This window comes from Glycine max, chromosome 12 (assembly GCF_000004515.6).
Source record: "Glycine max cultivar Williams 82 chromosome 12, Glycine_max_v4.0, whole genome shotgun sequence".
NCBI classification, from domain to species: domain Eukaryota; kingdom Viridiplantae; phylum Streptophyta; class Magnoliopsida; order Fabales; family Fabaceae; genus Glycine; species Glycine max.
In genome coordinates, this window is record NC_038248.2 from 34558362 (window position 1) to 34584168 (window position 25807).

General features: G+C 33.8%; 4 protein-coding genes across 4 annotated transcripts; all 4 read left to right on the plus strand.

Moving 5' to 3' along the window:
- The first annotated feature begins 1869 nt into the window (after positions 1 to 1869).
- On the plus strand, positions 1870 to 2256 carry LOC102669979 (cytochrome P450 93A3). The gene has a single exon (XM_006593194.1). The coding sequence runs from the start codon at positions 1870 to 1872 to the stop codon at positions 2254 to 2256; it is 387 nt and encodes a 128-aa protein (XP_006593257.1).
- A 7809-nt stretch (positions 2257 to 10065) lies between these two features.
- LOC102670119 (uncharacterized) lies at positions 10066 to 10482 on the plus strand. Its single transcript, XM_006593195.1, has one exon. It carries the CDS (start codon positions 10066 to 10068, stop codon positions 10480 to 10482), a length of 417 nt encoding a protein of 138 aa, XP_006593258.1.
- Positions 10483 to 10645: 163 nt separating this feature from the next.
- Positions 10646 to 11191, plus strand: LOC102670253 (uncharacterized). The gene has a single exon (XM_006593196.1). It carries the CDS (start codon positions 10646 to 10648, stop codon positions 11189 to 11191), a length of 546 nt encoding a protein of 181 aa, XP_006593259.1.
- A 5062-nt stretch (positions 11192 to 16253) lies between these two features.
- Positions 16254 to 25124, plus strand: LOC100777597 (serine/threonine-protein phosphatase 6 regulatory subunit 3). Its single transcript, XM_003540136.5, has 19 exons — positions 16254 to 16488; positions 17371 to 17474; positions 17683 to 17769; positions 17862 to 17937; positions 18025 to 18099; positions 18198 to 18251; positions 18471 to 18530; positions 18620 to 18736; positions 19165 to 19259; positions 19335 to 19543; positions 20420 to 20517; positions 20883 to 20986; positions 21119 to 21284; positions 21512 to 21634; positions 21845 to 21927; positions 22396 to 22537; positions 22693 to 22722; positions 22918 to 22988; positions 24052 to 25124. The coding sequence occupies exons 1-19, from the start codon at positions 16450 to 16452 to the stop codon at positions 24878 to 24880; spliced, it is 2562 nt and encodes an 853-aa protein (XP_003540184.1). The 5' UTR covers positions 16254 to 16449; the 3' UTR covers positions 24881 to 25124.
- Positions 25125 to 25807: the final 683 nt, after the last annotated feature.

Genomic DNA, 25807 nt, shown 5'->3' on the forward strand with positions numbered 1-25807 from the left:
GGCTTACAGGAATTCAAGAATGAGGTTATTTTGATAGCAAAACTTCAACATCTGAACCTTGTTAGACTCAGGGGCTATTGCATAAAAGGAGATGAAGATATCAGACTTTGGCCATGTAGAGTATACAACAATCCACGTGAAGATTTCTTATATTTGAATAGTTTTAAAAACGGTGTCATTACTCATAAGTAAAGGAAAAATTGACAAACCATTCGTAGGTAAACTGAAGCACTACATATTGATAATGCCCGAGCCTCGGGCATTACCTGATGAATTACAGAACATTGTACACGAAAAAAAGAAGAAATACAGACCTAATGTATTATGTTGCTTTCTAAAATATACTCTAAAATTCATTAAATTTTGACTCATTGTTTATCTCTCGCAAGTAGCAGCCCGAGTATGATTTACTCACAACATATATTGTAATCTTGATATAGTATCTGAAGGAGTTAGATGAACTTAGAACTCAACTTGTAGCAACCAGAGCAACTGTTAATGTAAGTACTGTATCAGCTCAATCAGCGTAGCTCCAATGTTTACAACTTGTAAAAGAATTAGATGACTAAAATGGTTCACTAAGAGAGCATAAAGACCGTGTCCTAAGGCTAGGGGAGCAACTAGACAATTTACAAAAGGATCTTCAAGCAAGGGAATCTTCACAAAAGCAATTGAAAGATGAAGTTTTAAGAATTGAGCATGATATTATGGAGGCTCTAGCAAAAGTTGGAGAGAACAGGAATTGTGAACTGTAGAACAATGGTTGCAGCTCAAGACAAGGAATTAGCTCAAGAATGGTTGCATGCGGAAGAATGGTTGCAACTCAAGCTCAAGACCAAGGAATTTGAAGCAAAGTATAAATATGAAGCAACAGTATTCTATCTGGTCTTTCATATCTTCGTTGTATGCTGACTAATTCTTGGTATATTTAAAATTTTAAGGTGATATTTGATGTTATATTTCTATAATTTGTAACTGCTTAACCTTTTCAATCAGTGTTATCAATATCAAGGGGTTCTTAAGCCAACAACTTGTTTTTCGACCCTAACATTTTCAATCATTGTTATCAATCAGTTCTATCAATATGAAGAGGGAAATTTCAAGACCATCTTACCTTAAGGACTATGTCTGAGGGTGAGATGGGAAATTCAGCTATGATTCCTTCTTCATCCTCCTTGCTTGTGACTGTTTGAGTTGTGAGTGAGACAGAGACAGTGGTTTCCAGATGAGTTTCTACTTGTACAGTTCTAGATGCATACAACTACACTGGGAGACACCAACAAAGCAACATTGCTCAATATTAGACTTAAAATCAAAAGATGAGTTTGTACTTGTACAGTTTCTACCACAAGAACATAGATATTAAGATCATATCAAGCCATGTCAGCAATGTTATTCTTTTGGCAGTATAAGGAAACATTAGTTAAACAAATCTAAAAATTAGAAACATGGCAGCAAATCACTTCACAACATTAAACATACTGTCCAAATTAGTTCATCTCATATAAAGCTGAACCTAATAACAACTGTTACAGATAAGAGTAAATCTGATTTACAAATTCAGAAATAGAAACGAGTAAAACAAATTCAGAAAAACTAATAATGGAAAGATAGGACAGATGAAGTTATGTTGTGAAAATAACTCCATCTACATCAATTTTGCAAGTACACTTACCAGTATCTTTGCATCTTAATTAGTCAGAGTTGTGAAAATTGAGTTCTCTTGTCATTCCACCTTTTTTTTAACACAATGACTCTTGGTAATAATTTCTCTTTATTATTTCTTAGGATATGTTCACAGGAGGGACAGACACAATTGCAGTTACTCTATAATGCTCACTGACAGAACTAATTAACCATCTGACAGTCATGGAGAAAGCAAGGAAGGAGATTGACTCTATCATTGGCAAAGACATAATGGTATTGGAAACAGATATAGATAATATTCCTTCTCTTCAAGCCATAGTGAAGGAGACACTGAGGCTTCACCCTCCATCTCCATTTGTATTGAGAGAGTCAACTAGGAATTGCACCATTGCTGGATATGACATTCCAGCAAAGACTCAGGTTTTCACTAATGTGTGGGCTATTGGTAGGGATCCAAAGTACTGGGATGGCCCTCTTGAGTTTAGGCCTAAAAGGTTTCTTAGCAATGATAATGAGAGTGGAAAAATGGGTCAAGTTGGATTCAGGGGACAACATTATCAACTTTTGCTTTTGGGAGTGGAAGAAAAGGGTGTCCTGGAGCTTCACTAGCACTAAAGGTTGCTCACACCACCCTTGCTGCTATGATTCAATGCTTTGAAATGAAGGCTGAAGAAAAAGGAGGGTATTGTGGTTCTGTTGACATGGAAGAGGGACCTTCATTTATTCTTTCAAGAGTTGAACCCCTGATTTGTGTCCCAAAATCAAGACTCATGCCATTCCCTTTGTATCATGCTAAATACTAGTTCTTGGTGTCACTCAAATTAAGACCAAGTATAAAACCTAGAAGCATTGGATTTTCAATTATCATACTATCAATTAAGAGTGTTGTTTCTTTCTTGTTTTTTCTTTTTCTTTCATTGCTTGGTTGTTCTTCTGAAGTATAAATGAGTTGACTATCCGTGAATTATTCAAATCCATTCGTTAAAATTTTAAGCAAATTCGTCGGTTTAATTAAAAAAAGTTTAAATAAGTTTCTAATCCCTCAAATTTAAGTCATTTTCGTTTTTTGTCCTCCAAATAAAAAATTACTAACAAAGTTAGACTCCTTGTTGATGTAGTAAACAAAGTTAGACTCTTTTGGTCCCTTAGATTGAAAAGTAATTTTTTTAGTCCCTTGAATTTAAGTGATTTTTTAGTCCTCTAATTTGGAAATAATTAATTATGGTCCACAAAATTGATGTTAAGAAAATCTGTTGATGTAGCTGATAGTGTGTTCTCTTATATTTTAAACTCCCAAATTTAAGATGACAACTAATGCTTTAAAGTAAATTTTGAAACAATTTTAAACCCCCAAAATCATGAAAGCCAAATCAAACATCGTGTTTGCACATTTTAGCTACAAGTCATCATACTTAGTCCTAAAATAAAACTGAAAAAACCTAACTGTAAGATGAGATGTGGAGAGAGAAAAAGAACATGAGTGAGCAAGAGAGATGTGGAGGGAGAGAAAAAGAACATGAGTAAGAGAGATGTAGAGAGAGAGTGGGCAAGAGAAAAAGGAAGCAAGTAGAGAGATGGTAACAAGATGAGATGGGACCTTGTCATTGTGGTTGTGGTAGTAGCCACCTAACTGCAAAGTGAGAAGGGGAGACTAAGAAAGATAAGGGGAAATTCTTAAAATTATAAGCCTACATTGAGTACTTCAAACCATCGATCTTAAAGACCCAACATACCTAACCTAGGTTAGTTCTAAACACTATTTTGAATTGAACTAAACTAATAACTAAATTCAACAAGGCAAACACAAAGGCACAAAAATAGGCGGGCAACGGTAGCATATGAATTACTAAATGTTAGGTTCAACCATTTTTCTATCATGGAAGGAAAAAAAATGTTTCACGGATAGTGGTACTTACCTTTGATGGAAACTTCACTGATCAACTTCTCCGATGTTGCTTCGCAGAGATTGAAGACACAAAGGCAAAGTGCAGGTGAGCTCGAGGGTCACTGTAAACACAAAGGAACAATAAGCATTCAATCCCCATGAGGGTGAAATAATCAAACTCGAAGACAAACAATTAAGATGCTTTTTTAGATGAAACTTCAGCATTAATATACTTAATCTCAGTACATTAATGTACAGAAAAAAAAAAACATGGAAATAGTCCAAAAATATTCTGATTTCATGAAAGGAAATAGACAAGGACATGACAGAATGATAGAGGGCCTTCGTCATATATGAAACCAAACTCGTAAAGATTGACATAACATCCAAAAGAGAAAAAGGGATAACCATTGGAATTGGAATGTCTTATAGTATTATTAGTATATGCAACACATAAGCTGGAAGAATCAAGAAATTGCTACATTAAACATGTGGGTACAACCAAATCAATTGCTATGTTGTCAAGCTTTAGCTTACTGGTTCCTCGGTCATATAAACTATTTGCTATACATAAATGCCTCTTCCCCACTCCGTCAACCCTTCACTTTACTCTCCCTCCCTCCATAACAAATTTAATTCAATGCACATCTCAGATCAGGAAAAATATGCAATCCACAAAGTCAACCCTATTCATTTATCTATGTGCATTGCTTAAAATTTGTAGCAAAAATCAGAAAGGAAACTTGCAACGAAAACCATTCAAACAAAGGAAGAAGCAGACGCCACTCGAAGCAGGGTGCTCACTCACACTCTAGAATGGGGGAAATCACGACATGATTTATGACCAGAGAGTAGAGAAAGAAGAAGGTTGCCCACGTACCTAAATCACGACACTCATGAACACAAACTCGAACGGGAACTGGTGCGAACTCCAACTCCAACTCGAACACGAACTCGAACGGGAACTAGTGCGAACTCCAACTCCAACACGAACTCCAACTCGAACGGGAATGGCAGATGAGTGAGGAGGACAAACAGCCTGAGAGATGAGGAAGAAAAGGAGAAAGGGTTTTGGTAACTAATCGCGTGGGGGGAAAATGAATTTTTGGTATTTTAACTTATGAATGAGACAACATCAGTTTTTTAAACATAACCGATGTTAACTAGTTGATGTTAACATCGGTGTTTTAAAAAACCGATGTTAACTTTCTAAATTTAACTTCGATTTTTCAAAACTGATGTTAACTAGTTAATGTTAACATCGGTTTTGAAAAAACCGATGTTAAGATACTAATGTTAACATCGGTTTTTTCAAAAATTGATGTTAACATTAATATCAAAATCGATGTTAATTAAGTCAACTTATTTACGAAAATGCCATCGTGTTTTTCTTAACATCGGTTTTTAAAAAAATCAATGTTAAGTTTGTGATGTTAAATCAATAAATTGTAGTAGTGTTGAATAACACCAAATATGTCTAGAATTGGATTATTGGTGCTTAACACTTTACAGAATAGCCCAACCACAAATAAAGTTTCACAATTAGTTCATGAAGGGGTCCCCTAACAGACTGTTTTACTTAATAATTATGTTGGTGGAGAAAATGTCAATTCAAATAGAATGGATTTAAAATGGTGTTACTACACAGATCAGTTTATAAATGCTCTCGTTTAGAATGTAGTTAGCATTGGATGAGTTTTTCAAGGTATAGACTGTTGTGTTTTTTAATTTGAATTAGTTACTATAAGTATAAGTTATGTGAGAGCAAGAGGAGTGTGGTTTTGTATTCTTCTCTTACCCTAAGGTGGCTAATGAACTTGCTCGTGCAATGTGTCTAGTGAAAAAACCATGCACAGACTTCTGTTTATGTGTTGTCCACCCACTATCAATCTTGAGTATACACCTTTTATTGATCCATGCCTATTTGAAATCAAACATAGACGTGAGCTTGTTATATTGAAATCCAATAATACACGATTTAATTTCATGAAATTTTCTATTGGTTGATATCCTTGTGGCGCCATTAGCTGTGTTTCCTTTCCCACAACCATAAAAATTGTTGCTGATAGGTTGGATTGGTAAATCATGGAACAATCTCTCTCGTTGCCATAGATATTTTCAATGGCATTTTGCTTTGTCAACCATGCTTTCTGGTTACACACCAATAATATTTTTACTTATTAATTGACAACTATTTACAATAACATTATTGATCTAAAAAAAAGTCAAGGGAGGGGGGACAAGGCCCCCATAGCTCAACTCCCTATAAGAAATATATATATATATATATAAGAAACAGACAAAGGGGTACACTGTAGACTCTTGAGTGAAATTTACAAATTTATGTAGACAAGGTAAATAGACATGGAGAGGATGAAGATCTAACACCTCAAAAAGAAATTTTAAGGAATTCAGCATGAGTAACGTAGAGCCATGGAGCGACCAGTCAAAGTCCTAATCTATTAGTCTTTGTAAGATGATGAAGATGAGAGATTGAAGATAACCCTCATTTATTCCTACTAATAATTTAGTCTACAAATATCAAATCATATTTGTATAAATCATTAATATCTTTATACAATATTTGTATTTAAGAATTATTATTTGAGTTATCCATTTATATATATATTTATACTAAAAATACAAATATCACTACAATATTAACATGAAAATAAACATCATCTTAATTAATTTCAATAATATTATTAAAATTTATAGTTCATTTTATAATAAATATTAAAACTAATAACTAATAAATTTACATGTCAATGAATGATACTCGGTACTTATCTTAAATTATATAAAATTATATATTTTAAAATAAAAATATAATGATAATTTCTAGTGAGTTGCAAGGGTCTAGATATTAGTTTTAAAATAATAAAACACTCTACCACTAACAAAGTTTTCAGCCTAACATACCAAAATTATAAAACACACTAGAATCTTAAAAAAAATAACTTTTATTTTTATTTTTATATTTCCTTCTTATTCAACATCTTTGAGATGGACAGTTTTCAATTTTAATTTTTTTTACATTGATCTAATAAATAGATAATTTTCAGTTTCCTAACTAGTGTTACCAATATGAGGGTTCTACAGGTTCCCAACAACAATTCATTTATATATAACAATAAAATTGTAATCAATTTATAATTTATTATAGATAATTTGTTGTGAATAACATTTTTAAGTATTATGTTTTTTTTAATTAAGCATATTTCATCAGGTTATCATTATAAAATATAATATATCAAATATTATATAACTTATCAAATATTTTGTTGTAAATTATATGTTTCATGTTTATTAACATTTAAATCAGAGAAAATAATTAATCTAACTCTAAAATCACTAAGGATGAATATAATTTTATAGCACATAATCAATAATAATGATTTTGAAAAAAATCATAATGATGGTGTGAGTAATTTTAAACTTATAAATTTTTTCACTCATACAATCAATGTGAAGGTAGACAAAAACATGACCAAAGATTTATTTTTCATTTACAAGTCTATTTTTCCTATATGAAAAATATAAATTCAAAACGAATCTAAAAAGAATGAATAAGAATATATAATATGATCTCCGGTCTTTTTAATAAGAAGCAAATGAATCTATTGTTGTTTTCATCTTAATTATAAGAATCATGAACTTCAATATATTACTTCCATATATTGTAATAATTATGTTTAATATTTTTTTATTACATTTATGCACACTTTTTTTTTTTACTTCTTATGCATTTTTATTTGTTATGGTAAAATGGTAATTCAATATATTATTTTTTGTGCTGCCGCACTTCTATGTCAGCTTTTGTTTTATGTTAATGTATTTTTATTGTGTTAAATTTGATGAGATAAGATTTGAATCCTTATGTTACACATAGTATTTTTTTTATGATAAAAGATAAAAACCTATAAAAGAATGATTAATTTATATTAAATTGTTTGATAATCTTTTTTCTAAATGCATGTCTATCTATATGTATTTTTAAATTTTTCTTACTGTCTTAATTTGTATCCATTTAGGCGTTTTTTTGTTTGTAAATGCTAATTAATTCCTTTTGTGAATGTACTTTAGTTGCTAAAAGTAAAAAAAAAAATGGATATAGATAAACAGGTATTGATAAAAAAAAGTTATTGGCATGTAAAAGTAGGTAAGTTATATTTAAAGCTGGAAGATTGACTAAGGTTAGTTCTATGGGCAATGAATATTACTATTAAAGGGAATGAGTAATTTAATACATTTTTTTCTTCCAAATATTGTACTATTAGTGAATTTTTTTAGGTGGTAGAGGAAATGTTTTTCTTATTTTTCTTTATGATTAATATTATCACATAACATTATTAGCAAATTGGAAAGGGTAGACCATGGGATCTTCTGTGGCGTAGACCATGGTTCGAGTGGGAGAAACATATTGGAAAGGGTTGAGGTGACAAATGAAGTTCGTCATATGTAGTTGGAGGTGGATCATTGATACATCTCAATTATCCTAGGTGAGATCTACAAACTGGACACTTCATAATGAGAGGGACGGAATTCAAGAGGTGGATATTTTCAAACGTATATATGTGGCAATGCAAAATCCCTCCAAGAGTTGCTTTTTTGATGTGGATGGTCCTTCTTGATAGATCACTTACAAAGGTTAACTTATCAAATAGGTATATTATTATTGAAGATAAAAGGTGTGTCTTGCGTGGTGAAGATGAAGAAATTGGGGATCATTTGTTTTTCTCCTGTAAGTTTGCCAATGATACATGGAAAAAAAATGGTATAATCTTTGTGGCATTAGGTTGATGTTTCCTCGAGAAGCTACGGATTATTTTTGCCAAAATGCACATAGAATGATCCCTTCTAGCAAAGAACATTGGTGGATTCTTGGATGGAGTTCCATTATTTGGAACGTATGGTATGCAAGGAACAAATTCATTTTAAAAAAAAACAAAGTTCCAGACAAAGAACAGATCTGGCATAGCTGCTTGTTTAACACTTAGTCGTGGATGAAGACATATAAAAAGGATTTTATGGTGTCATTTCAACAATGACAAATGTCTCCATGACCAAGTGTTAAACAAGCATTTTTGAAAAAAACAAAGTCACAGACCATAGCTGCTTGTTTAACACTTGGTCGTGGATGAAGACATATAAAAAGGATTTTATGGTGTCATTTCAACAATGACAAGTGTCTCCATGAGTATGCCTTCTCAATTTGTAAATAGTGCTTGCGGGTTGGGTATATGATCTTGATGAAATTTTGCTGTTATGTACTTGTTGGTGATAGGAATTGAATCTTCCACCATGCAACTCCTTTGGTGGTATAGGGAAAGATTAGATATCATATTTCTTAGCCATATTTCCATCTGTAGTGACGAGAAGGAAATTTGGATCTGTTGAGATCCTTTTGTTATTTTTACAGCACATCTTGTGTCTTATGAAATGATATATATTCATTGCTGATAAGAAAAACATTATTAACAAATAATTAACATTATCATTGAATCTTATCATATATTAAATCTATCACATTCTTAACAAATAATGACATTTTACATTTAATTTTTTAATTTTTTTTAATGAGATTGAAGAACAATGGATTATCAAGTATTGATGCTTCAAAATATTTGCTGAAATCTGTTGAAATTTGCTGTATTTTCCTGATATATGGTGATGTTTGAAAAGTATATTAATCTCAAAAGAAAGGTCCAACGGTTTGCCCCTTAACTCCAAAGGAAGTTGGATTTTTTCTGTACTGCACTTGGATATACCCATAAGAAACTCCAATATCTATTGTTGTTGCCTGTTGGGGAGATATATGGGGTTGAATTACAATACTTTGTTTCTTTTTTAATTGTCCAGAGTACCTTGATCAAAGAAAAGTAATTATACCGCAGCCAATTGTTCATATTTAACTGGATGGGCTTCATAGTTCATTTCATAGTTTGTTAGAAAGTGATTCAAAAAATAGAAAAGGGGTTGAATGTAGTATAAATTTATAACTGCTTTTTATCTTTCTGTTTTACAAATACTGAATGTTATAAATAGAGTTATCATTGTTGTATAAGAACAATTATTCATAAATCAGAAATAGAATTTTTTTTCTTGCATCTTTTTTTGTTGCACTCTTTTTTTTCTCCAACAAAGTGGTATCAATAGCTGGTTCTTGGTTAAGGGACAGAAGAAATGGGATCAACTGGTGCGATGAAGGCAAGAACTGGGATCGATGGTGTGTACAGATGAAGGCAATCATGGGTTATCAAGAAGTGGTTGAAATTGTTGAGGAAGGTTATCCCTCAATCACTGAAGGAGCAACAGAAGCACAAAAATCCCTTTACAGAGAAAACAAGAAGAAAGATTGTAATGCCATAGTCTTGATTCATCAGTGTGTAGATGATGCACACTTTGAGAAGATTGTAGGTGCTGCAACTTCACAAGAAGCATGGAAGATCTTGGAGAAATGTAATGAGGGTGTAGAGAATTTAAAGAAGGTGAAATTATAAATGATGAGGCGTTAATATAAATTGATGCAAATGGAGAACAATGAGAAGATAGTTGATTTCTTCAATAGAATCATCACTCACACAAATGCTATGAAGAACTGTGGTGAGAAGATTTCAAAACAAACAATTGTAGAAAAGATCCTAAGAACTCTTAATCCCAAGTTTGACCACATAGTCGTAGCCATTGAAGAATCCAAGAAACTTGAAGAAATAACAGTAGAAGAACTTCAAGGTTCTCTTGAAGTACATGAGCAGAGACTCATTGAAAGAGAAATAGAGAAGCCAAGGGAGAATCATCAGGCATTGCAGGCTCATACATCAAAGAGAGTAGGCAATAACTCCAGAGGTAATTTTAGAGGCCGTGGGCGTGGGAAAAATTTCAAAAGTAGCTTTAAAGGAAACACACAAAATCAAGAACAAGGAAAGAATGAAGAAGATCAGCCATAAAGCTCTAACAGAAAAAAGGGAACTTCATTAATTGGAGAGAAAAAAAGAAAAAGAATTAAATGTTTCAATTGCAATCGGATTCGACATTTTTCAACAGAGTGTGTAGCCGCACCAAGTAGCACAGATCACAAGGGGAATTAGTCACAGTGATTATCAAGCACATATGGCCAAAGAAGAGAATGAAGCAGACTCTGAAGAACAATCCTTGCTGCTGATGATGATTACTGATTCAGAATCTCAGAATAATGAAATCTGGTACATAGATTCTGGATGCTCAAATCATATGACTGGACATAGGGATTGGCTTGTCAATTTTGATGCAATGAAGAAGAGTAAAGTAAGATTTGTAGACGACAGAGTCATACAGGCTGAAGGAGAAGGGAATGTGGCTGTTAGAAGACTAGATGGAAGACAAGCAATGTTCACATATGTACTCTATGTTCTTGGGATGAAGAGTAACCTGATAAGTATGAGTCAACTCCTAGAGAATGGATTTTCAATGAAAATGAGTAATGGATCTCTGGAAGTCTATGATACAGCAAAAAAAATGATCGTGAAAGCTCTATTGGCTAGAATTAGAACATTCAAGGTAAATCTGAATACCATTGAACCTCAATGCCTTTCTGCTGTTACCTTGTCTGATGAATCATGGTTATGGCATTTAAGGCTAGGCCACTTGAATTTTAAAGATTTAAGCCTATTGAGATAAAAAAAACATGGTAACTGATCTCTCCTCAATTGTGATTCCAAAGAAAGTATGTGACAATTGCCTGATCAGCAAGCAACCCAAAACATCTTTTAGCTCATACACCATATCCAAGGCTAATGATGTTCTACACATTATTTACTCTTATGTGTGTGGGCCATTTGATGTTCCATCTTTAGGGGGAAACAAGTATTTTGTTTCATTTGTGGATGACTTTAGCAGAAAACTGTGGCTTTACTTGATTAAGGTCAAGAGTGAAGTGTTCGATACCTTTAAGGGATTCAAGGCTTTAGTAGAAAAACAGTCAGGAAAGTGCATCAAGACTTTCAGGATTGATGGAGGAGGAGAATTCACTTCTAGTGAGCTAGAAGATTTTTGCAAGGAGCATGAAATTGTGCATGAGGTTACTGCCCCCTACACTCCCCAACATAATGGGATAGTGGAAAGAAGAAATAGGACTATATTGAACATGGTAAGGTGTATGCTTAAACAGAAAAATCTCCCTCACAGCTTCTGGGGAGAAGCAACCATGACTGCTGCCCATGTCCTCAATAGATGTCCCACCAAGAGGCTGAACTCAATGGTTCCAGAAGAAGCATGGTCTAGCAGCAAACCATCAGTCAAACACTTTAGAATCTTTGGTTCATTGTGCTACAGACATGTACCAGACCAAAAGAGAAAGAAGCTTGATGATAAAAGTGAACCAATGATCTTTGTAGGCTATAACTCTACAGGCTCATACAAGTTGTACAATCCCAAGACTAAAGAAGTTCTCTTCAGCAGAGATGTCTATTTTGATGAATCAAAATCATGGAGTGAACCATAGGCCATAACTGAAACAATTCCAAGATTGCAGCTTGATTGGGAAGAAATTGACTCAAGAAAAGAAGCCACACAAGGTACATTGAATACTGAGCAATAGATTGTCAACAACAGACCTAGAAGAAACAAAAATTTCCCCTCAAGACTATCAGATTATCAACTATATCCTGATAATGCTATCTCTGATGATGGTGAGTTGGTTCAGCACCTTGCACTCATGGCTGATGCAGAACCTATTGATCTTGATGAAGCCATTACAAGTGAGGTATGGAGATTAGCCATGGAAGAAGAATTAAGGAGTAGTGAGAAGAACCAAACTTGGGAAATGGCATAATTACCTAAGAACAAAACTCATATTGGTGTCAAATGGATTTTTAAAGTTAAACTCAAACCAGATGGAACAGTTGCAAAATATAAGGCCAGATTGGTAGCCTAGGGCTTTATGCAGAAGGAAGGAATAGATTACACAGAGGTTTTTGCCCCTGTAGCCAGACTTGAGACTGTGAGGTTAGTTATTGCCTTGGCTAGTTGGAAAAATTGGAAGTTATGGGAACTGGATGTGAAGTCAGTATTCCTCAATGGACCACTTGATGAAGATGTGTTTATTCTGCAACCTCCTGACTTTATATGCAAGGGGAACGAACACAAAGTTTTGAAGTTGAGGAAGGCATTATATGGATTAAAACAGGCACCCAGGGGCTGGAACAAGAGTATTAACACTTTTCTTCATAATATTGGCTTTCAGAAATTTACTGCTGAGCATGGAGTTTACATAAAATTTGTGAAACATACTGAAATTATCATCATTTGTCTGTATATGGATGATCTATTACTTACTGGGAATAGCTCAACTGGGATTGACTCACTAAAACAGAATTTGAAGAAGGAATTTGAAATGGCAGACCTGGGAACATTGTCATACTTTCTAGGATTGGAGTTTGCATACATTGCACAAGGAATTTTCATGCACCAAAAGAAGTACACTTCAGATGCTTTGAAGAGGTTTAACATGTGGAATTGTAACTCAATAGAAACTCCAACAGAGGTGAATTTGAAGCTGCAAAAGGTGAGAATGAAGCCTCAATTGATGGAACCTTGTTCAGACAGATTGTTGGTAGTCTAAGATTCATCTGCCACAGCAGACCAGAGATCACATTCAATGTTGGACTGGTGAGAAGATTTATGGGTGACCCTAGGCAATCACACTTGTTGGCTGCTAAAAGGATCATGAGGTATCTAAAGGGGACATTGGGATATGGAATCATCTTCCCTCATCAAACCAAAGAGGATGATAATCTACATCTTGTAGCCTATTCAAACTCTAATTGGTGTGGAGATTTGGTTGATAGGAAAAGCACTATGGGACAGGTATTCCTACTGTTTGGCTCTCATATATCCTGGAACTCAAAGAAACAATTAGTGGTGGCACTATCAACTTGTGAGGCAGAATATATTGCAGCTTGTTCAGCTGCTTGCCAAGCATTTTGGCTTTCATCCTTGATTAATGAATTGAAAATATCTTCGGATGAAGCTATTGAACTAATTGTAGACAGCAAATCAACTATAGATTTGGTCAAGAATCCGTAGCTCATGGAAGAAGCAAGCATATAGACACTAAATTCCATTTCCTCAGAGATCAAGTAAGTAAAGGCAGAATTAAACTAAGGCACTGCAGGTCAGAAGTTCAATTAGCTGATATAATGACTAAGTCATTGAAGGCTGAAAGATTTAAAGAATTGAGAACGCTACTGAATGTAGTTTACTTGTAAAGCTTTTGAATCAAATGGGGGTGTTAGAAAGTGATTCAAAAAATAGGAAAGGGGTTGAATGCAGTATACATTTATAACTGCTTTTATTTTTCTGTTTTACAAATGCTGAATGTTATAAATAGAGAGTTAGCATTGTTATATAAGAACAATTATTCAGAAATCAAAAATAATTTTTTTTCCTGCATCTTTCTCTGCTACACTCTTCTTTTTCTCCAACATAGTTTAATTAGGAAGTTGAATTGAGATCATGATAATATGTGAAGTGGTGAAAGTAGAATTTGTTGTGATACGCATTCTTATCGGTAATGTGGCATTTTCGGTGTATCCTCAGTACCTCTTAAGAAAGAGGGAAAACTGTATACAAAATCCTAGCGGAAATACAAGCGATACCGCATGTCTGTGTATCCCTATTTCTATTATACTATCACATTTATTTTAGTTTAATATACTTTGGAATGTATACATAATTTTACTTCTTACATTTTTTTGTTTGTTATGATGACATGATAAATTAATATATTATATTTGTAAATACGTGTCTATCTATACACAATTGCCTGACCTATTCATTGTATATACTTGAATATCATCCTATTTGATAAATGCATTTGTGAAATATTGAAATGGTAACATTATTATGTCACATGTTCAATTTTTTCTTATTTTGATCTTTAATTATCTTTGTTCTTAGGATGTTTATACTTCAATTCTAAGAATTTTTTGATATATTTCAAAGTAAGATATGTGGTAAAGAGAAAAATAAGAGAAATGGAGAAATAAATATAAAAAAATATGTATAAAAATTAAAGATTATTTGAACACTTTTCAATTGTAATTGAAAACAAGAAAAAAAAAACGTGGATCACCAAAACGATTGAGTTTTCGCGGCTAAAAGAGACAGGATTGTTATTTATAGGGGTTATATTATTTGTCCTAACATTTCAATACTTAAACACAAGAAAAAAAAATAGAAAATCAAAACCCAAAACTCAATCTTTAACCAATTTTAGTACCCCACTTGAAAGTAGTCATAAAATTCTACCTCCAAACATGGTGTTATTGCAAAAAGAAAACTCAAATTGAGGAATCAAGCACACATGTACTTAAAACATAGAGAATTCAAGGGTTCCAATTTTAGTGGTTCATAGCTAGAGAAGAAGGGCATGTAGAAGCAACAAGAGGAAGTACTTGAACGAAGTGGTTCGAGTAGTGCAAAGTCGTAGCGGTGTTGCAACGGGATAGTGCAATGACATCGAGTAGAGGGACAACACAACAATGGTGCAACATGATGGTGCAATGGTGGTGAGTGCGCTGTATAAGAGTGGGTGTGGGATGTGGGGTGTGCGTTCAAAGTTGGTGAAGAGAGAAGAGAAGTGAAAACGCATGGGTAAATTGTGGGAGTTGTAAAAGTATAAATTGTTTTTAAGCACAAAAACGTGAATGACTACATTGGAGCAGTTACATCTTCAAGTGTAAAATAAGAATAAAAAATTGTATAAAAGAGTTGTTTAGCAGTTGATGGTAGAATTGCAGAGGAATTAAAAAAAATGGAGAGGAAAAGATGAATAATGTGTTTGATTACATCCATATTTATTAATATTTTATTAATTAAGGACATAATGGTCTAATAAGAGTGGAGACCAAAAGGTGATTACCAACATAGATATCTCGTTTATCTATTGGTATAGATAAAAGTGGAGAGTAATTAGTAAGTGGTTTAAGGATCTAAGTGATTTTAGTTGAGGGGTGAAATAATGTGTAAATTAAATTTCTTTTCAATTTTTTTTGTGTTTCTCGTTTGTACATGGGTATTGTTATTTTGAGTTTAATCATGAGGAAATAATTGAGTGTGTATTAGGGATAAAATAGTCAAAAGAAAAAGTGAAAACTAAAATAATTACTAAAACATGTATTTCCTTTATATAATAATATAGATATTAATATTATTGTTTGACTATTTTTATTTTTTATTTATAGGAATAAAAGAAAAATACAAGATTTTATAATAACTCAAATATCATATTTAATCAAAAGGGTTTGAACACTTGGTAAAAAAAAGTTAAGTATCTTGAGCATACAGTTGCCCTAAAATGGAAGGAAGAAAGATATAAGATAACTTTCAATATTTAAGTGTAGATATGTTTTCAATTTCCACAATAATTTAACAGTCTATATCTGAAGAACAGTGTACTTTAATTTGAACGGTAGTCTTAAATCCACGATTGAATGCAGGGCGACGTATCGTTGATCCCATGTTGAAATTCAAATGTATGAGTTGACGGAGAAGCGAGAATGTATGTGAGAGTGATGAGATATATATGGCCATGGGCATGTAGCATCATGAGGTGTACATCCATGTATGTAGTAATTCATTCATTCATTCATTCATATTTCATATACCCTAGTCCCTAGCCATGTCAAATACTACATATTGCATAAGTTTAAAATTAAAATAATAATAAAAAACTGTAGTAGCATTATGAAGCGTGGGATAGGTGGTGGTGTGTGTGTGGCAATTCTGTAGTTCTCTATGGTTTGTACTTTAGCGCTAGCGATTATTTTGGGGCATTCTCTTTCTCTCTCTTTGCTTTCTCGTATCGATCTCCACGGCCTGGTTGCTTTTCGATCTCTCCCCCACAAAATTAGGGTTTAGACCTAGATCCGGCCTTCATGTTTTGGAAGCTCGCATCCCTTTCTGCTTCCTCCCCCGTGAGTTTTCACTTCCATCGCGCCAATTCTGCTGCATTTAAACTAAGCTTCAATTCTTCTCTCTCCCTCCCTCCCTCCCTCCATAATTCAAGCATCACTTAGTTTTTCATTCGAATATCATTTTATTTACCATTGCTTTCCCTTTTTAATTACCAATTTATTAATTGATTAATTGCTAATTAACTGTGTTGCCGATTAATTCCGTTTCCTGGATCGACCTTCGCTGTTCCTGGAACTCATAAGTCTTAAACAGACAACTCATAAGCGAACCTGTTGCTTATTTTTATTTTTTCAATCTGCTGTTTGTTTTTATTGAATCTACTTTAGTGGTTCACTTTGTTAGGAGGATCTCAATTAGAGACAATTGATGTGTTTTAGCAAGTTAGTTAATATATTTTTCGCCCTGTAATTACCTCTTTGTATTGCTTTTTCAGCTACGGGTATTTTGAATTTGAAGGTTAGGAATTAGGATGTTAATATGAGCTTGCTAATAATTGAAAAACAGTTGACTTGAGCTTTAGTTAAAGCAAACACAATTTAGTGGGAATTTGTGAAGAAGATAGCACAGGATTCATCTGAAAATTTTTCCTTACTTGTTTTGATAGATTTGAATTCAAAGTTACTATCAGTTTGTGACAGCTTGCTTTACTTTCAAGACTACAGTGTTTCTTTTATAATTCTATATAATGATGCATGCTTACCATGAAATTTTATGATTGAATGCCCTGTAATTGATGGCCGAAAGTTTTAAGAGGACAACTGAATCGGCAACCCAAGTCTCAAGTAGCTTAAAACTTGCGTAGCTTATTTTCTTGTTTCCTCTTCAGGCTCCTTTGTAATAGTTGATTTGAAGTGCTTTTATATGTTGATGGTGTTTTGCAGGTGGAGACAATATTAGACAAGGAGAATTTCACTTTGGAAGAGCTTCTGGACGAAGAGGAAGTGATCCAAGAATGCAAGGCCTTAAACAGTCGTCTTATCAACTTGTATGTGTCTGTTTAATTTTAAGCAATTCAGTTTTTCATTCTCCTAACAAAACTCTGAGTTTCATGTGTTTTTTATTTTTGTATTGTCCAATTTCTATTTTTGGTGATAAGTTTGAGTAAATTAAATACATAACACAGGCTGGATATGCAATTATATGACTATTCAGCAAAAAGCTAATTGATAATTTGCTACTTTTTCCCCTTTTAGTCTGAGAGATCAAGCCCAGGTTGAGCAATTGTTACGATACATTATTGAAGAACCACCAGAAGATGCTGAAAATAAACGGGCCTTCAAGTATGCAGTTGTAACTGAAAATTTGCTGCAAATGATCTTTTTATTAATTTTCAACTTTCTTGTAACCATCTGATTGTTTGTCTGTAATTAAGGTTTCCATTCATTGCCTGCGAGATATTTACATGTGAAATTGATGTCATTTTGAAGACCTTGGTTGATGATGAAGAGGTTTATACTGCATCCTGTTTGTGAATTTCTTTTATCTTCAAGTCATATACCTTTATTGATTTCCCCTTTGTATTCTTGTAATTGCAGCTGATGAACTTATTATTCTCTTTTTTGGAACCTAATCGCTCACATAGTACCTTGTTGGCTGGCTACTTTAGCAAGGTATATGTTAGATAAAATTGGAATTTTAGTTTGCATGATCTTTTTGTCAATGTGGCCCATCTGACTTGCTTGATGCTAATTTCTATGCCATTTTACAGGTTGTTGTTTGCCTAATGATTCGAAAGACAGTGCCACTTATGAAATATGTTCAAGTAAGTAAAACAATTTGCTTTTTTGTTAGAGTAGTAGATTGCTTATTCAATCTGATATTTACAATATTACGGAGAACAAAGCTTGATTTACTTTTAATCCCTTTTATTCGTGGAACCGAACCTTTATGTTAAACAGTTTTTAGTCTTTACAACGGTTGGTGTGCATGTTGCATAGTCTCTGTGAAATCCTTCATTCACAATTCAGCATAATTTCTGCAGGCCCATCAGAATGTTTTTCGCCAACTGGTTGATTTGATAGGAATTACATCCATTATGGAGGTAAACTTTTACCTCTTCAGTAGTAATTATGACAATGCTGAGATCTTGCTGATGTGCCAAAAGGGATTCTGAGATAAGTTCTTTGGCAGGTTTTGGTTCGATTGGTAGGCGCTGATGACCATATGTATCACAATTTTATAGATGTGATGCAATGGTTGGCTGAGAGCAACCTGCTTGAGATGATTGTTCATAAATTGAGTCCATCTGTAAGTGAAGCATCTATCCAGGTTTATGTTACTTCAGCCAGCATTTGCTTGTTTGCCAAGTGATGCTTATGCACTCAGCTTTATGCCTTCCAGACGGATATGTTAAATGAGATTGAATGTAGCTACATTCTTTGAGTTGGAAATTTTCTATTCTGAAAGCTTGACATTGGCCATGCTAATTTTTTTTTGGAAGGCAAAAGATATATAAATTATTAATAATAGAAAAACTAGTACCAGTGGCCATGCTAATGATTGCTAATCTTGTGTTTGTCCTCCAAAATTTGTTTTCTGGGACATAAAAGATGTAATTGATTAAAAAGCTCAATTTAGTATCCAATTTTTGTTTGTGTTTAGATTTATTGGCTCTTTATCACCTTGCATTTTGTCGCAAATTATCTGACAACTTTTTTCTCCCCTATTTAAACCAGAGTCCTCCTGAAGTTCATGCCAACGCGGCTGAAACATTGTGCACAATAACTCGAAATCCCTCATCGACTCTAGCAATTAAACTTTCAAGCCCAAGGTTTGTATTCTATGGTTTTATGTTCTTCTCTGATATGTAACTCTGAAATAATTATGTATATTTTTATATATGCAGTTTTGTTGCCAAAATTTTGGATCATGCACTGGAAGATTCACAATCAAAGTCTAGCCTTGTGAACTCACTTTCAGTGTGTGTTTCTTTATTGGATCCCAAAAGATCTGCTATATCATCTCCCCTTTTTCATTCATTTCGAAGTCAACACATGTATGAGCCACCCATTCCTGTAAACCCAGACACTATTGGTGCTATGCTACCTAAATTAAGTAAGTCGAAATTCATGTGTTTTTAGCTCCATGTTATTCTCGTCATCATGGTTTTTGATTGAGTTATATTGTTATTCTGAATGTTGTGAAATACAATACAATGCTGGAATTATATTTAAAAAGATTATAGGTTTTTTTAATTTTGAAGTTAGTTGTATGACTATTTTGATTATAATAAAATTTGTAAAAAAAATACCAAGTAGGTGATTCCAATTCCCAAGTTAACAGTAGGTGTACAGAGGTGAAAGGAGCCCTTGAGAAAATGTATTTTGTACACTGGTTTTATATCAGTGCCATAATGCTATGGATTTTACAGGTTTGAGACTTCAATTTATGATTTCCTTTTGTTGTACTAAATTATAATTACCATTTAACTTTTCTCTGTCCTGGTTAATAAAGGTCAATTGTGAATTGTTTTTAATAATATCATGGTAATCTGGAGTTTGCCTATTTAAAAGGGATGAGTACTTCTAGAAATAAGATTGCTGGAGGTCTACCAATAAATAAAACAGGTTGTAATGTGCTTGTGCTTTAAGTTCTTCATTTTTATGGACACGTAAATGTTAGACATTATTTATATGTTATTGCTTTCACTTTTTTTTTTTTTACTCTTTCTGCATCTCTTTCTCTTCCCAATTCTTTGTAGTCATCAATAAATATCAAAGTACTATTGGTTAAGATGGTGTGCACTTCAGTTATTTCAAGGTTTTTGGGGTGGTGGTGGTGGGTAGTTATGTGTCATATGATTATGAATGTTTCACAATTGAAGGTTTAAAAGATGTTGTGACTATGTTTTGTATGGTACAAACAAATCTGTCTAATTTTGTTTAAGTATCCATATCACATGATCCTTAACATTTTTTTCCTTGTCTGCAGGCGAATTGCTTATGCTTTTGAATGTATCATCTGATGAAAAAGTATTGCCTACAACATATGGAGAATTGAGACCTCCACTCGGGAAGCATCGATTAAAGGTTAGTTGTTATGGCCATCCTCCCCACCAATTCTAGGGTATTTGCTTTGGTACCGATACCTAGGGTGAATTGTCAAACATTTGTTGGCTGTTGATTTTATCATAAATGTTTGCAAATTTGTTATATATAATCAGCAAGTAATGAATGTTTGACAACGTAACTTGAAAAAAAAAAGTGGGATACTTTAGTAATCCCCTAAACTAGGTTGCAGTCTGGCTAGTAGAGGTTGAATTCTTGTTCCAAAAATCATCTTTACTGTCTATTTTGAAACTGTTTTATGCAATTGTTCTATTCTTATGCGAGGTATGGCTAATGTGAACTTTGATTATATTTTATTTTTCTTACCTGTCTGCTATTTAATTCAGATTGTTGAGTTCATTGCTGTCCTTCTAAAAACTGGAAATGAAGTGGCAGAAAAAGAAATGGTCAATTCAGGAACCATTCAACGAGTCATTGACCTCTTCTTTGAGTAAGCAACAATTATTTTCTTTTAAGATGTTTAGCAAAACCTTAGCATTTTTTTTTATCTGTGTGGTATAGCATTATTGCTTACTTTAATGCTATTTTTTTTAACTAGTCTGAGTATGCTCTGCTAATACAGGTATCCATATAATAACTCCTTACACCATCATGTAGAAAGTATCATATTATCTTGTTTGGAGAGCAAAACTAATGCCATTGTTGAACATCTTCTTCAAGAGTGTAATTTAATTGGAAGATTTCTCCAAGCAGACAAACGTTCTACTCTCTCTGCTGACATAAATATGGTAAATGGATGCTTTACACTGATATATTGGATGTTTTGTCTCAGTTACAACTGCATATTGTCATGATCAAGTTATCATTTTTTTCTTCAATGTTTTATTGAATTAGAAGGGAAAAGAAAACATACATAAACACAAGTGATAGGATCTATATGAAGTGAATAATAGACAATCTATACACTGCTATCGAGTCTATTAGAATTGCTTTACTAAATTGTTTTATTTTGCAGCCAACAGTACCTGCTGCTGGAAAACAAGTGCCACGGGCAGGAAACATTGGGCATATTACTCGAATTGTTAACAAACTTGTTCACCTGGCTCATAATCGAAACCTCATACTGACATGTCTTCAGGTTAGCTGTGTATATCATATTATTTCTAGCATCAGAAGAGGTTCATGGTTTTTACAGTAATTTTTACTGTTTATATAAATTATGAAGATTTGTGAATTATGCCTTAAATTGTTATCTTGAGATAATGAAGCTGAACTTACATGTTGAAGTTATGTCAAGATAATAAACTTTTCTTTGAATACTTCAACCTTGTATGCTTAACATCTGCAGGAAAATAGTGAGTGGAATGAATGGCAAGCTTCAGTTCTTCAGGAGCGTAATGTGGTTGAGAATGTTCACCGTTGGGCTTGTGGGTAAGCTGTTAACTGAATCTAAATGCTTAGCAAGAGTTTTATTGGGAGGATCAATTCTCCCCAACATAAAGTCTGTTAGTGGGGTTGATTTGGTTGTGGTAATATAATTGTAAGGGGATAAGACCATGCCCTGATGTGGCAGTCTTGTGACCTCAAGTGATGTTATCTTGATTAATAAGGGCTTGGAGCATAAACTTAAGTTGAATAATTAAAATGAAGAAAAAAGTGCATGATAGATATTATAGTTATTACAGCCTTATCATAAAATATGTTTACCAAAACATGGTATATACTCATTATTATACCTAAATGGCTTCTCTTCAATAGTCTAAATAATAGTAAATCATAACACTACAATTACATCCAATTGTGTCTTTTATGTTTCTGTTTCATGTTGTTTACTTTGTTATGTTGGGGGGTCTTTCCCAATTTGATTTGTCTGTTTATTTTTCCTTTTCCTTTGTACAGACGTCCGACTGCTTTACAAGATAGGATGAGGGATAGTGATGATGATGAACTTCATGACAGAGACTATGATGTTGCAGCTCTAGCAAATAATTTGAACCAGGCTTTTAGATATAAAATTTATGGGAATGAGGATAACGAGGAGGTTGGCTCCTCGTCCTCTCTGTGCATGCATACTTGCTCATTTCTGTTTGTGTATTTTTAAGTCCTTTCCCTTTTTTTGTTTCCCTGATTTTCCTTTTTTGGGTCTGGCACTGCAACCTGAATTCTGGACTAATGTTTTGATTGTCTTGGTTGCAGGAACGTGGCAACCTTGATCGAGATGATGAGGTAGTAGTTTTGTTTACTCTTGGTAACTGTTGTAATTTAATGTGATTGATCTTGGGGATTTTGAGAATCAATCTAGCTCTTATGTCACTGAGTGATATAGTCAATTTGTGTTGTGCATCAACCAAAATATCTAGTGATCTTTTTTACTTTTACTTTCTTAACTAATGGCAACTTTATCTGTTGTATGATTTGCAGGATGTCTACTTTGATAATGACTCTGCACAAGTAGTCATATCATCCCTCAGACTCAGTGACGATCAAGGGAGGTGAGTGTATTTATTGTCACATAACTGGTAATTTTGTTAGGATGAATCTGTCATGTGGGTTAATCAAACAGCATGACTTTATTTCTTAAAGCAAAGTTTTGTATGTGTGTACTGTGTATGCAGAGATAATGAGATAATCTGTGTATTTGATAAATAAAATAAGTGATATAAGCATATAACTACTAGCATGCTTGGCCCAAAACTACCCCCTAATTCCTGTTGTATAGCATGTATTAGGGCACCATATTTCTGCTCACCTTTGCCTTGACTTGTATATTTCCCAGTACAACTTGTACTGTCTTAATTATAATACAATATTACTTTCGCCGATTAAAAAAAAAGCATATAACTACTAGTATTCTATGATTGACATATATCTTTCCAGGTTATCCTGTACTCCTGTATGTTTCATCTTCCACCACATGGTATCCGTTCATTCCTTGATCTTTTAGGTACTTCTCAAGATGACAATTGAGTAGTGCAGGTTTTGTAGGATCTCGTTGCAGATTAGGAAGAGAAATATCCTTCAAAAGCAACTACGGAAGAATAAGATACACACTAGATATTTAAGAAACATCATACTCTCTATCAGCCTCCTTTACTTTGTGAATTGCTTGTAGATCCTTTAGTAGGGGATTTCTTCATTTTCACTAGATCCTCATCCTTTATCCCCCAGACCGTTGGCATCACTGTTATTGATTTAAAAATAGAATGAGCTTTCATTTCTTTAACCTGGGAAGATATTTTGGTTTTGATTTCAGTTTTCTGCTCCATGGTGTTGTACTGTCACTATGCCTCCTTAATATATTCTTCCATCATATACACAAATAGTGTGATAGAAGTAGAGGTAGCACAAGGACCTAAGTGATTAACGTCCTCCATATGGACATCTATGTTTTTGCTTTGATGTTGAATATAGAAAAGTAGAAAATATTCAAAAGCTTCATTTGTCCTCCTATTTCTGTTGTCTGGATGATATTGGAATTTTATGGAAGTTCATCAGGGTTTCTGTATTTAATTAATCATTTTAATGCCAATATACAAATTTTGTTGTCTTTTGCAGTAGTCTGTTTACAAACTCCAACTGGTTTGAATTCCAAGATGACAGAATTGGTGATGCAACTGGGGGAACAACATCATCGGAGATGATGGATGAGATAAACTTGAATGGTGCTGCAAATGGTGGCAACAGTAGTGATGATGAGGTAGTGGTTGGAGAGGATGAAGAATTGGATGAAAGCAAAAATAATCTGAATGGTACATCTAGCTCAAGCACAAACTTAAATGGAATAACTGGTAGTGATTCCATGAATGGAGACACCTTGAACTTTGAAAGCAAAAAGACAAGTGCTTCACATGATATGGGATTCTTCAGGTTTGAGGCATCGGACAATGAAGAGTTGTTTGGGGACAGGCCTTTGCCTGATTGGGTGGGATGGGGTGAACCTTCAGATATGCAAGATGCTGGATCAAGCAAGAACCCATTTATAGATCACGATGATTCTTCTGGTAGCAACCTTTGTACTACCAAACCTCAAATAGATAGCCCTACTCCGAGTCCTCCTTCAAATGGGGAATCTGTTCCTTCAAACAGGTCACCAACTAAAGAAGATTCGATTGATGGGGGTGTTGACTCGAGTCAAAGAGCAGTACCTGTACCATCGCTCTTCGAAGAAGATGTTGAATTTGTAGGTGTAGAATTAGAAGGTACTGAGAAGGCTATGGAACAGGCTCTGAAAGAAGGGATAGTTGGGGAGGCAGGACCATTGAAAAGAAACATGGTCTCTAAAGTGCCAGAAAAGGAAAGTACTGACGAGGGTGGTCCTGGAATAAAGGAATTCAATGATGCAAATTACTGGAGGGTTGACCAGGAGGTTGCTGTTCTAGAGTGACGGACACCATGGTAACTCTTGCTTGTTTGTATCAAATGTTAGACCAACACCAGTGGACCCTATTCTTGTTTTCCGGAGCGAATGCAGCACATTAATGTACAGAGTATATTTTTGTTTCAATTATGCCTTATTTCTGTGGTCCACGCTTATTAGAGATTAAGCTTGTTTTTTATTCTAAGTTTTGCCCCGTCCTGTAAGTGATTTATGGGTTTTCCCACATTTATCGAATTTAGTCTGCTCTTAATTTTGGGCTCATTTCAACATTGATGATACTTTGCTATTAGGTATTTTTTCAAATTCGTTATGAGGACGCTCTGCTTAATTTGTGTATCGTAAGTAGGGTGTTCCAAAAGTCCAGTTTATATAAAACCAATTCATAACCGATCATATTCAAACCACCTTTAATCCATTTAATTGGATTGGTTTTTATATTCAAGTTTAATTTTTTGGATTTAAAATCCATTCCAATTATTTGGATATCAATTGGATATTTTATTAGATTTTATTAGATTTTTAAATTTTAAAGCATTCCTTTGAGAAAACAACCTTGGTAGAGTTCGGTCAAAAGTAGTTTTTTGAATGATATTAATTGAGGTTATATTTTCAGTTAATATCGGTTAAGGTTATTTTTGGGACGATTTGATTAGGATTGTTTTTAACGTGTGTTAGTTGGGACTATTTTTTGTTGATATCATCTAGAATTCTTTCAACCATTGTCGGTTGATGATGTTTTTTAGTAGATGTTGTCTCGAGTTTTTTAGTTGATGTCGATTGATGTTTTTTGGCCATCATCGATTGAGGCTATTTTTTTTATTGATGTTGGTTAGGGTTTTTTGTGATCAACATTGACTGCAACTATTTTTCAAGTTTAGGGTTTGTTTCGGTCGACATCGACCAAGGTTATTTTTGGATCAATGCTATTTTGAA